The following is a 12,361-nucleotide window of genomic DNA, read 5'->3' on the forward strand; positions in this document are numbered from 1 at the left end:
GTGCTATGAAAGTCACGTTCTATAAAACACCTAGATGCTCCAAGTGCTGGAGGGTCCCACACTTACTTGTCAATACTGGATTTTGTGTCGGCGATCTTGTTGAGGCTGGAGATTTTGAATCCATACGCGTTGCCTCTTTGTCCTTTATTCATATAATTTCCAAAAGCCAAAACAACCTCTAGGAGCTGCTTGAGGGCGCTGCTTCTGAACACCTCCTCTGAGCCAGAACGAATCGCTTCAGAGCAGAACACACAAGCACAACAGTTACTGCCAAGGCTTTCAGTTATGCCTGTCCTGAATCCATATACCCTAACAGACATGGACAATGTCAGAGTGTGTCTCTGGTCTGTGACTGAGAGCTTTCAAGACATGCAAATTAGAAGTACAGTTAACAGCTATCATGTAAGAGATTCCATAAAGAATGGCAGAATTCCTCTCCTTTCTCAGCCCTTCTCTGGACTGACTCACTAACCTTAAGCATTTAGGAATGGAATACACAACATACATTTCCATTTCCAGCATTCCTTTGCAAAACTCCCTTGCCTCACGTGAGTCAGATCAGTGAGTGAGTCAATTCTACTGGCCATCTGCTACATGGATGGTTTGCAGGTATTACATCAGGGCTGGGAGTTCAGACTCTGATTCTGATATACATTCTGTAACTATGCTCTTTAATACCATCCACATCGCAAACATCTGTAAACACAACAGCCTAAAAATCTACCCTTAGAAAATCCTAGTAAGGCAATGCTATGAGAAGGATAATTATAGGCTCAATACTAGGGAGTGGCAAATTTATCCCTTAGCCACATTCATGCGGTCAAAAACCCAGTCCCTTGGAGAAGCTCAGGGGGTGTGCAGCAGCTCCAGGGCCCAGGCCAGGCCAGAGTTTGCAAGATGTAGACCTTATATGACCACCCACTGGAATTTCAAAAGATTTCCAGCTAAACATCACCAAAGCAATTCTGTTTACTTTGTGCACTTGGCTCAAAGTTGTACATGTGCACTTAAGACAAACATTTATTGCTGTGTGGCTTGCTTTTACCTTCCACTTTGGGCTTCACTTCTGCCACACGCTCTGCAAACTTCTTCTTGAAGTACAATGACTGCAGTCTTTGCTGGTAATGATTAATCCTGTAAGAGCAAGGTGGCTTGATTAACACTCAAGATGAGAGCCCATTTCTCTGGAATCTGCATGGGTATTTGGGCGACTGCCTGGGGCCCGTCACTTCAAACTTTGTTCACAGTACCCATAGCTCTTGTGAAAACAGAAGAGATGAAAAGGAAAAAAAAAAAGTAGACTCTTCACTCTCCCCTACTTCTCCCAAGTCTCTTAACCTTTCATGAAGTGTGGCCTTTGGCAAGGCTACAAAGACTTGTGTCTGTCATACACGCCTCATACCCACTTCCAAAACTTTTTGCCTTGAAATCAGCTAATTAAGCTCATCTCCTGAAGGTGGGCAAACTTAGCCTTCCAGATAGCACCTAGAGGGAACAGCGAACCTACTGGCCTCTTATCTGCACCTAAGCTACAAGATTCTTGTTGCTGGTAGTGGGGGTTACAATGTGACTTCTCATGAAGCTTCTGAAACACATCTTTAACTGGCTCATGATAGAAGTTTCAGTACAAGTCCAGAGATCAGCTTCTGCTCTAAAGCCATTTGGGGATACAGATCCCCAAATAGACCTAGGTTTGCACCCCAGATATGTCTCTTATTAGTTGACTCTAAATAAGGTCTATCTGAGTCTTCTTTTCCCTGTGGAAGCCTCTGCAGGCAGGACTGCTAGGAAGGTTACACGAGAAAACACTTGTAAAGATTTGGGCTTGTTTGAGAAGCTATTTCTGCTGGTCACTAGATTGTCTACATTGAAGGCTGCAGGGAGCAGCTTCAAAATACCAAAGTTATCCTTTGTTCAACAGTAGTCTCCAAAATGGCAAGTTATGAGGGAATAACACAGAAGTAAATCTGGCCACAGCAGGAATGGAGAATGAGAGACAGGCTGCTGGCACAGAGAGAAAGGGCTCTGCTCCAAGGGCTACTGGATTTCAAGGCCCTGAGCTTTCTCTAGAATGGAGTCAGTTCACTAGACCTGGAATGGCAAAGAGAATTTGCTCATACCCCAAACACAATCACAGAGCAGTGACTGCCCCCGGGGCTTTCTGGGAAAGGGTTCAGAAAGCTTGCTGAGGCCCCATGGGAAGAGTGCTGTGATTGATTAGTGATGCTTGCCTGTGTCTTATTCACTGAGGGGGCTCAAGGTTGGCACTGCCAGAGCCGGTCATCTCTCTCCCTCTAATTTTACAACAAACTTGAGATGTCAAGGTATTAGGATGCTGAACTATTATCCTAAGACATCGAAGTGTTAATGAGAATGACCGGGGAACATTGTAGCACAATAAAGTCAGAGCACATGGGCCCAAGAGGCCCCCAAGGACAACTGTGAAAATACCTGGACACTGGCTCACCCCCACAGGCAAAGAACACATTCCATAAACTCCAGTTTGGAAAGATTTTAGAACTAAAAAGTGCTGCAAGATAGGTGACTGGCCCAAGCCATTTATCTTGAACCAAAGTTTAACTTCCTTACTAAGGCAAAGGGCATCTTTCATTTCCAGTGTCTTCCATCTTACCTGCTCATCTCAAACAGGAAGCGATCAGCCTTGGCCATCCGGTCCAGCTCGTGTTTATGTTCCTCTAGCAGGTCAATGTCACTTTTCTCAGGAACAAACTTCAAAAGCTAAAAGTGCATGCAGGTATTAAAGTAAAGGTTACAAAAAAAAAAAAAATCTTGGCAGTAGGTTTTTAACCTTTCAGCTAATTTGCTACAAGATGAAATTTTAATACTTTCTTAGGTTACAAGCCCTGCTAACTGGCAATCAAGGCATAAGGAATGCCATTTACATGTTGATTTGAGAGCAGCTTTAAATTGGCCTGAAAGTCATTTTCTATTCTCTAGTACCTTTCAAATTAGATCTGTTGACATTTCCCACCAGGACCTACTTTGCTTGGATGTTTAGCAGGGCCCCAGAGAGTCAATCCTCTCATTAGAAGGCCATAAAACTGACCATGCAGAGAGATGCATCCCTCAGCCTGCATTACAGAGCAAGTATACATAATTGTCACAACAGAACCCAGGTCTCTGATGCTCAGAGTTCTGTGCATTTGTGTGGAATGAATAATTACACTTGTGATTTTCATTCAGCTTGCTTAGTTTTTGTTTTTCTAATCCCACCTTTATTGTTTCATGTAGAGTTTCAGTGAGAGGAAACAGTGGGGATATCATATTTTTTACTTCATATTTTATTTTGGAAGATGAGAATGAGAAATGGAAGAAATAGCAACAATATGGAAAGTTGAAAAAGTTACTTTCCGGTGTGTCTGACTGCCATTTCACTCACAGCACACACATTTGAATGTTTGTGTTTGTTTGTGGCTGTGTATGCATGTTATTTTCTAGATCAAATGCTTCTCCCCAATCAAAATGAAGACCCTCTCCATAACTTGATATGATGTGAGTGACTCATTTGCTAGGTTCTCAGATGTGAATTGGAACTCATAAAAGGCAGTTAGTCTGGGAGCCGCTGGCAGAAAAGGAGAATTGGAACTACAGAGAAGGCATTGCTGGGAGGGGTACCTGGTTAAGAGTATGTTTAGGGCTGGAGACAACTCAAGGGATGAGAACAGAGCTAAAGGAGCCTGTAAAGGAGGCAGCAGAAGTTCAACTGGAGAAGTTATGTAACATTGCATGGCCAAGGCAGTGTTTCACTATGGAGTGAGTGGTATTCGTGTCAGAAATCACCAAGAAACCAAGAAAGAGAAGAGCTGCCAAGTGTCCTCTGGCTTGGTGACAGGGAAGCTGTGATGTCGTCAGCAATCAGTTTTAGGGAGGAGAAGAAGACAGATGACAGTAGGCTGAGTGAACAGGAGGAGAGTATGGACTGGCTTTCAAGAACTTATGACTATGCCAGGAAGAGAGAGGCAGTAAGTAACACTGTGTGTACAATCACTAAAGATGGAGACATGGCCTGCTGAGAGCTGAGAGGGTGAGGTTGAGACTGAGGGGTGGGACAGCCAATCCAGATGGGCTCCTGGCTAGAAGGGATGGATGTGCCAGGGCATTAGGAGGGGCAGATCCCTTGGCCTAAAGGAACAGAAGGGAAGATAAATCAAAGCAGATGTCAGGTGTCTCTAGGCATTTCTGTTCCCAGGTTCAAATGGTGACACTGAATGGGACTTGGCTTGTTCTTCCTCTGCATAGGGAAGGTTGTAAGGCAAGGAGAAGATGAAGGGGTGCCCCTTGCCCCTTTGGTTTGGAGTTTTGTCTTCTGAGCTAGGGAACTCACATCTAGTCTAAGACATCCCTTCTCCCATTTCCCAGGCTCCCAGCTGGTCTGTGATCAGGAAAGCACCGTCACTCTGTGTCCTCTGTGACTTCCAAGAGCACAGGAAGGTGTGTGTGGCAAGCCTCAGCCCCTCACCAGGCAGAGGGGGTGACACTGTATGTGGGTCATTTTCCAGGAAATGGAGCTAGGAAAGCACCTGGGAACAGGAAAGATACATTCTGAGGACGAGTGCTCACAGACCTTAGCCTTGGTCTGAGCACGGCAGCCAACAGAGGCACACAGCATGGAATGCATGTAGCTTCATGCAGGCCCCGTGCAAAGGTATGGAGATGCTGGGACAGACATCTGTCTTGAAGAGAGGCATGTGGAAGAAGACCAGGCAGAAGGACATTAAGCGAGGAGGGAAAGAAAGGGCGTGGGAGAGGAGTAAGGAGCAAGAAGCTCACAGAATTATCAGGAGAGGCCAGGTCAAAAATGTCCTTGGCCAGATGCTGCATCAGTGGACAGATTGTCTTCCTTGTTTATTTGGAGTATGTCTTATTTGCACTGCAAGCTCTTTTGGCAGGGCTTTGCAATCCTTTCCCTCAAGGAGGAATTTTGCTGGATGCAGTTTCAGGGTAAACAGATCCTGTAGAATTTTAAGCATATGGTCTTGTCAATGGAGGCTAAGGGCAGAAGGACCAAAGTAGCTTCGCACAGAGTTTAGTTCTTCACTCTTGGTAGAGACTAGAAGGTGGGGTCACCTGGAAGCTGGAGCAGCTGTATAGTGAGAGAAGGGAGAGCAGGGATCTGGAAACACCCCTGAATGTGTGTGTGTAGAGTGTGTTGAAACTGTGCAATCACAGAAAATCAAGGGAGACATGAAGAAAGAGTCATTAACTTTCTTGAAAATTAAATAAAAAATTTAAATGGCAGCTTAATAAGTTGTTCTGATGCCAAGTGTGAGGGCCTCACTCAGGACAACTCCAGGGGCAGTTCTATGCTGTCCTGAGTCTGTTGCCTTCCGGGATTTCAGTGGGAGCCATCAAAATGAGCACACACAGAGAGGGACAACCTATGAAAAGTGTCCTTGCCACTCAGGACACAAGATGCTCCTTTCTATACTTTCAGAGCTGAGTATGCACACAGTTGCTGTGTTCAACCTGGACTCATGGTTGCTGGTAACTACAAGTGACCTTCAGTGGACCTGGCTCTGACAAAAACAGACCTTAGACCTAATCACTCAAAATCAAATTGTATCCCAAGGATGAGAGACAGAAAGGAAGAATATCCTTACAGCTATTGATCACCACAAAGCTCAGAAACCTTCACGTCACAAGGGATCAGGGGACAGAGACAGGTAAAAATTCTTGGAATATGTACTGGTTAGACACATGAGATATAGTCAGAGTGGCTAAGCATAAATGCTGCAGAATGAGTTACCCATTAGACTGGGTAAGATTTATTCAGAGACACTGATGTGAGGTACCTATGTGTAATTTCTGTGGGCTAACCCTGGAGTTGTGATTACTGCCATTTATGACACAAGATGCCACATAGGAAAGAGACATGATTTAGCTCCAGGGAACAACTCAGTCCCCATAGGACAGATGTGACTGTGGAGAACAGGTGGCTATTCCAGGCGTTTAGTGGAGGCTTTTGTGCTTGTGGAAATGATGAGCCAAAATGCAAATTTAGTAATTAAGAGTTTGCAGACTAGTTTTTGATCTCAAAGAACCCAGGATATCTCCAACATTCCTGTGAAACACATTTTCCTACTAATCCCCGCAGATTTTTATGAGATGTTAAGACAATACGTTAACTGAAGTTTAAGGGACAGACATTGTGGGTCCCAGGCATTTGCAGACTTGCTTTATACTTATTTTTGAGAGAGAGAGAGACAGAGAGAGAGCAGGGAGGGGGAGAAAGAGAGCACAGATGAATGTCATGTGATGTGCCTTCAGACACCAGAAAAGGGTGTTGGATCTCCTTGAGCTGGGCTTACAGATGATTGTGACCTAGTCACTTGACATGAGTGCTGGGAACTGAACTAGGGTCCTCTAGAAGAGCAGAAAGTGCTCTTAATCCCTGAGCTATCTCTCTGTCCACATTTCACAACCTGTAAGCCTCCCCTCTCAACCATCATTCTGAGGAACAATATGAGAATAAAACCCTTTAAGACAATGCATGGGGCCAGGCTTGACCCCCATTTTCTCATCTCATCTTTGAGATTCTCCCAGGATCCTCTTGGCAGTTGATAGTACTACTTAGGCTCTGAAAGCTGTCTGGCAGCTCACCTGTTCTAACATGTCCTTGGGCAGATCCTCCTGTTCATCCATTGTTAGGATTGCTCGCTTGATTTCATCATTGGATAATTTCAACCTAGAGAAAGCATATTTAATCTTGTTAATAACATTGCTGTGGTTGTTACAATTTAATAAAAGGCAACTCACTCCACTACACCAGCTGCTAATTTTCAAGTATGGTTTTTCTCAAAATCTCAGCCAAGGCTTATTTCCTGACAACAGAGGGAACTAAAAATAGGATTTTGAAACAGCTTAAACATTCTTTTAGAGCTCTGTAATGTTCTGCTGACATGGGGACAAGCTGCTATGTTCTATCATTAGTTTCCTTAAGGAAAGTTGGAGATGGGAAAGTGGGCACAATGGTCTCCTTACATCCAACATCCACAAATTGTGGGTGAGAAGAGAGAATTCAACCTCTGACATCATTGAATGTCAGGGGAGTTCCAGGTGTGCTGCCAGATTAAAAATAGATTTTGATATACTTGGAAACTATATATGTGGTTAAAGAGTTGAATGCATTAATATATAAAATGAAATACATGCTTATTTCATAGTTGAGGAATTTTCATATATTTAATTTAATTATGAAAGTAACTGTGACCGTCTGGTTTTTTGTTTGTTTGTTTTGTTTTAAATAGATAAACAGGCTCAAAATGGCCAGTGATCTGCTCAAGGTCAAACATAGAAAGTGATGGCTATCAGTGGCCAGTGAAATGGCTCAGCAGGTAAAAAGCAAGCAACCTCAACCTGCTGATCTGAATTAAATATCTGGAACAAGGGTAAAGGGGGAAAGAGAAATGACTCCACAAAGTTGTCTTCTCACCTCTATAGGTGTACCACAGCATGTGCCACATTACAGAATAAATTTAAAAAGTGAAAGTGATGGCATCACCATTACATATCCATTTTACAACACAAACACCACTCACCTATTTAGTATCATACAGCAAAAGATGTATGTCAAAACAAAACTGCTTTCTGTTTTTGTCTGCCCATAAATTCAAATGATTTATACTAACTGAATTAGGAATTTGTATTTTACGTCAGGGTAAGAAAGTACTCATAACATAAATATAACAGTTGTGAAATTGTAACATAAAGAGTGCTTTTACTCAATATAAGAATAGTCATAACTGGGCAAATATTCTTAATCATACTCTCAGTTGTAACAACAGAATCCAGAATTGTTTGTTCTACCTGTACACATAATAGTCACATGTCTTTCCCCTCCAACCTAACACATACAGAGAGAATGTGGGGGTATCTGGTGAAACAATCCATGTAAGGCTCTTAGTAGAGCCTTACATGTAAGGCTCTTGGTAGAGTTCTTGGACACAACAGGGGCTCAATGTCTTTCTCTGTACTGGAAAAATGCAAAAACAAGGTGTCACCTTTGTAACTTTAACATGCTATGAGTAGATCATTTAAACAGTACTCAGTGTGGTCACTGTCACTTCCCAAAGCAGTCTTATCCACATTATTTCACTCAAGTTTCATCTCTGTACATGACAGAACCAGGCCCAGGAGGACTGTAAAAGAACTGGAAGACATCTTTATCTCCAAGGTGGTTATAATTTTTTGGAGAGTTACATCTCACCAACAACTGGCAAGGCTGAGTGAATGGATGAGGATTCCAAGGCAGTAGAAGGGTAAAGACCCTTTCCTAGTTGGAACCACCCACTTCGCCAGGCTACACTTGCTGCATGCGCCAATGAGCAGTAAAGTGGAAACAAATTTGGGATGCTACTGCCCAAACAGCACTGTCTTTCATTTCATGTTCTCAAATCTAAATACACTGTCTAGGCAAAAATGCCAAACTGTCACTTGACAAACACAATCCACCCCATCTGGGCTGTGGTGCCATCTTCACCTCTGTGCTGAATCCACACAGGTTGGCCCTGGCAGAATCCTTCAGCCTGTGTCAGTCAACCCTGGGACAAACACTGCCACATGAGCATGTTCACCAGAACAACACAGTTTGAAAAGCCACATCAGTAAAGTGGAACAATTTAGCCAAGTTGGCCTGGGTGAAGAAGACAGAAGGAAAAACCATAGCAGCACTAGATCTTCAGTGTGAAGGCCTTGGGTAGCCCTGGATCTTAACATCACAGGCTCTTGAGTCAATTTAAATACTGGTACCATAGCGTGTCCACACAAGGCAAAGAAAAGGACAGTAACTGGAGACCAAAATTGCCACTAATAAAAACCAGCCAGCTTGGAAAAACCTATAGTCACCACCAGAAGAGACTGGCTTATTATTATTTCATTACTTTATCACTGGATTCGTGCGTGTATGTGTGCCACAGCACACGCGTGGAAGTCAGAGGACGACTGTAGGGAACTGCTTCTCCCTTCATCATGTTGACCCTTGGGGTTGAATGCTAATTCTTAGGCATGGCAGCAAGTATTTTACCCACTGACACATCTCATGGGGCCCCAAGTTCTGCTCATAAGCGAAAACTAAATGAGCTCTGTGTCTTTTCACACCAGGTTGAAGAAATTATTTTGAGCCTTTTTGCTTTGCACTTCAAAACGAAGGGTTGAAAGGAAGAGTGGGAACAACAGTCAAAGCACCGGGTTTGAATTTCACAGCTGCTCTGATGGAGTGTGGAGCTGCTTGCCTTTGAAATTGTATATATTTATGCTCCTTAACTTCCAGAGGCTGTCTGAACTAAACTTTCTCTTAATGCAGCCCACAGAGAGATGGGAGACTTTAATGAACAGTACTTAAGAAAATTTACCTGTTAACAGAACACCGTGCACGTGGCCTGCTGGATCAGACAAAGAAACCCTACCTCAGGAGTAGGGGTGTGGGGAGAGGGAGTACCTGCCCTCCAGTATGGTTCTACAGCCTTCATAGTTCTCGGTATCATCTGTCACCCTCAGAAAGAGCCTTTAATCTCTGTAATTTAAGGACTCCACTTTTCTAGTCCTTTCATTGCTCTTAGAGCTCGACAGTGCTCTTGGCATGCTGCACAGTGACAACTTTTTGAGACGTCTGCTTCCACTGTCCTTTCAAGGCAGGAAATAAGCCAGCCACCTTAAAATAGTATTTAACTCCAGCTTGCTCTCCTCAGGTATTTAAAAACTTTGCTCAGACAACTGGAACATTTAGCGATAATTAGAACAAGCCAGGGATGGAAGGTTAGACCAGTCTCTGCTCTGCTTCAGTGGTTTTAAGCCAGATCCTTCTACTTAATAAAGTAGCTTTATGTGGTTTATGACACCCAAGTTGCCATGTCAATAGAGGAACTGGAAATCGGGAGAAGGTCATTTTGAAATATAGACCTGACTCTGAGTTTCTCCCCCCGCCCCCCCCCCCCGGTGTGGATGGGGAGGTCCTTTTTGTTGATTAAATCAGTCTAAATTTTAAACTGCTACACATCATCCATATACCCACAGTAGAGAAGCTGTTTATGCCACAGAAGGTATTATAATAAAAATTAATTAAACCGGATTTTAATACATAAACAGATAGGAGGCAAGTTCTTAATGGCTTTGTATTCTGAGGTATGTCATGGCTGCTCCACTTTCCTTACATAGGTGATAGGCAGGCACTGCTGCCCCCAATTAACAGCTTCTCTTCCTTCTGCTCCTAAGAGCTTCAAGTGACTTTGGTCACGCAAGCTGTAAACACCTATTTACCAGGCACAACACAGGAGTCACCTGCTTTGGGCTCTAAGCCAGGTGGTAGTAGGCACCCTTCCCTAAGTTTTGTAGCACATAAGGAAGCTATAAAGGATGTCCAAACACTGTAGGCAAATATTTGAAAATACAGCACATGGAATAAGTCAGAGTCTTTCACTGTTGTAGATGCTGGTGTAATGACTGTTGAGAAGTAATCCCCATCAGCAAGAGAATAGATGAGTGCCAGGCTTCAGCATTAAAACAAGCAGGAAGGAAAGATACTGGATGTGTAGAAAGGTGAGGAATCTTAACATAATCTTTGAATATTTCTGACTTTTGTCCCTAAACACAAAATGAAATGTCAACTCCCATCAAAGGTTTCTCCATCTCTGTCAATTCTGGCCCCTGACTGTCTCACCTGGACAACAGAAAGAGAATCCTGTCTGATATCTCCCCTGCAACCAGCGTTTGATCCCCTCCACCTTATACTGCAAACCAAGCAAGCTTAAAACCACATTAAAACAAACACACACTGCTCTCCTTGGGACCAAACCCCATTCCGTACACCATGACATAAAACTGGCTATTAGCCAAGCAGTGACCACAGGAACTTCACGCACGTTAGGCTAAATCCCATTAGCCCACTGCAGAACTACCAAATGGCCACACTCTCCACTTTATAGAACAGGGGTTATAACTTGATTCTGGGCTGACTTGCATCCTAGAAAGGCCTAAGACATGAACCTTAGCTATCCTGCCAGGCTCTACTGACCACAACTGCTAATCCTCTGCTCTCCTCTTACTAGCAGGGCTTGCTTTACCAGTCTAAGGGTGCTTAGAGCTGCCTTCCTTATTCCCCTGTGTCTCTGGTGCACATGCTCTGAGGCACACTTTGTCTAGTAAGCCCTGCTCTAGCCCCTCTCATCTGACTGCACTCTTTGTGTGCTTTGGTTGAGATCAGTGCAGGCCCTGGTCTTCTCACCAGCAGCATTTTTCTTCTCCAATCATCCTTGAGCTTTCAAAGGTGGCAGCACCATTTAGCTTGCTTTCTTCACTATGACAAACTACCTGTTGAAAAGGCGGTAGAAGGAGGAGGGACACATGTTGGCTCAGATGTTGCAATCATGGCCTCTTAGCCCTGTCATTATGGGCCTACTGTGAGGCACAGCATCATGGTGGGGAAGGCTTGGCTAAGCAAAAGGCTTCTGTCAGCATAGGTTTGGGAGGGAGCAAGACAGACGGGAAGGAGCAGATACAAGATATGCCCTTCAAAGATGCACCCCAGTGACTTCCTTCCTCCAACAGGGTCCACACCATAGTTTACTCTCCTATAGTCCAACTACGAGTCCATAAATGGATTAATCCACTGATATGTTCAGAGCCCTCATGATCCGATCACTTAAAAAAAAAAAAAAAAAAGTCCTACCTCTGAGCTGGGCACTGGGGAGTCAACGCTTTAGCACATGAACCTTCAGAGGACATAACTATCAAAACCATAATACCACCTTAAGTTCTGGTGTCTCCCAGCACAGTGATGAGGGAGCAAATGCCCTAAAGTCCCACTGTCTTAAGAAAGATGCACAGACATGCTCTCAGGCATGCCCAATGCTTAAGTCCCTAACTACTTTCTGTATGTAATGATGCATTGCTAACAAGAGAGAATAAAACCTTCCAACTCACTAGAAAATGAAACAAAATACAAATTACAATGAAACCAGTTTAACTTCTTTTACTTTTACTTCAGCAAATATAACATCTTGTCCACATGTGAGACTGTGGGGTTTTAACAATTATTACCAAATAGAAAAGTGTGCATACTGACATCCCCTCAGGAGAGAGGGTTCTAACCTGGTTACTATGCAATCACTGACTGGGACTCAAAATTATGTTACCCTCATCACACCATTTTGTTGTGCTAATAATAAAAATCTACTAAGAAATTTCCAACCTACTTAAGTAGGTTCCAGGCAAACTGTCTTGGCAAGGGGTACACTATATACACACACAAGTTCTATGTTACTTTACCTTACCCTCTGTGATGTTTGAGGTATCAGGGATTTACATACCACAGATACAATATAATTCCTTCAATAATGGAATGAGA

At 43.5% G+C, this 12,361-nt stretch overlaps 1 protein-coding gene across 2 annotated transcripts in view; it reads right to left on the minus strand.

The window, feature by feature from the left end:
* Window positions 1-12,361, minus strand: part of Daam1 (dishevelled associated activator of morphogenesis 1) — a 168,409-nt gene that overhangs the window by 15,035 nt on the left and 141,013 nt on the right. For both annotated transcript variants that reach the window (XM_027418217.2, XM_027418218.2), the window contains exons 17-20: window positions 6,622-6,706; window positions 2,633-2,739; window positions 1,046-1,134; window positions 67-235 (exon numbers count right to left, since the gene is read on the minus strand). In XM_027418217.2, the coding sequence (XP_027274018.1) occupies window positions 67-235; window positions 1,046-1,134; window positions 2,633-2,739; window positions 6,622-6,706 (450 nt within the window). The remainder of the gene's footprint in view (window positions 1-66; window positions 236-1,045; window positions 1,135-2,632; window positions 2,740-6,621; window positions 6,707-12,361) is intronic.

The sequence above is a fragment of the Cricetulus griseus genome, chromosome 5, assembly GCF_003668045.3.
Source record: "Cricetulus griseus strain 17A/GY chromosome 5, alternate assembly CriGri-PICRH-1.0, whole genome shotgun sequence".
NCBI lineage: Eukaryota > Metazoa > Chordata > Mammalia > Rodentia > Cricetidae > Cricetulus > Cricetulus griseus.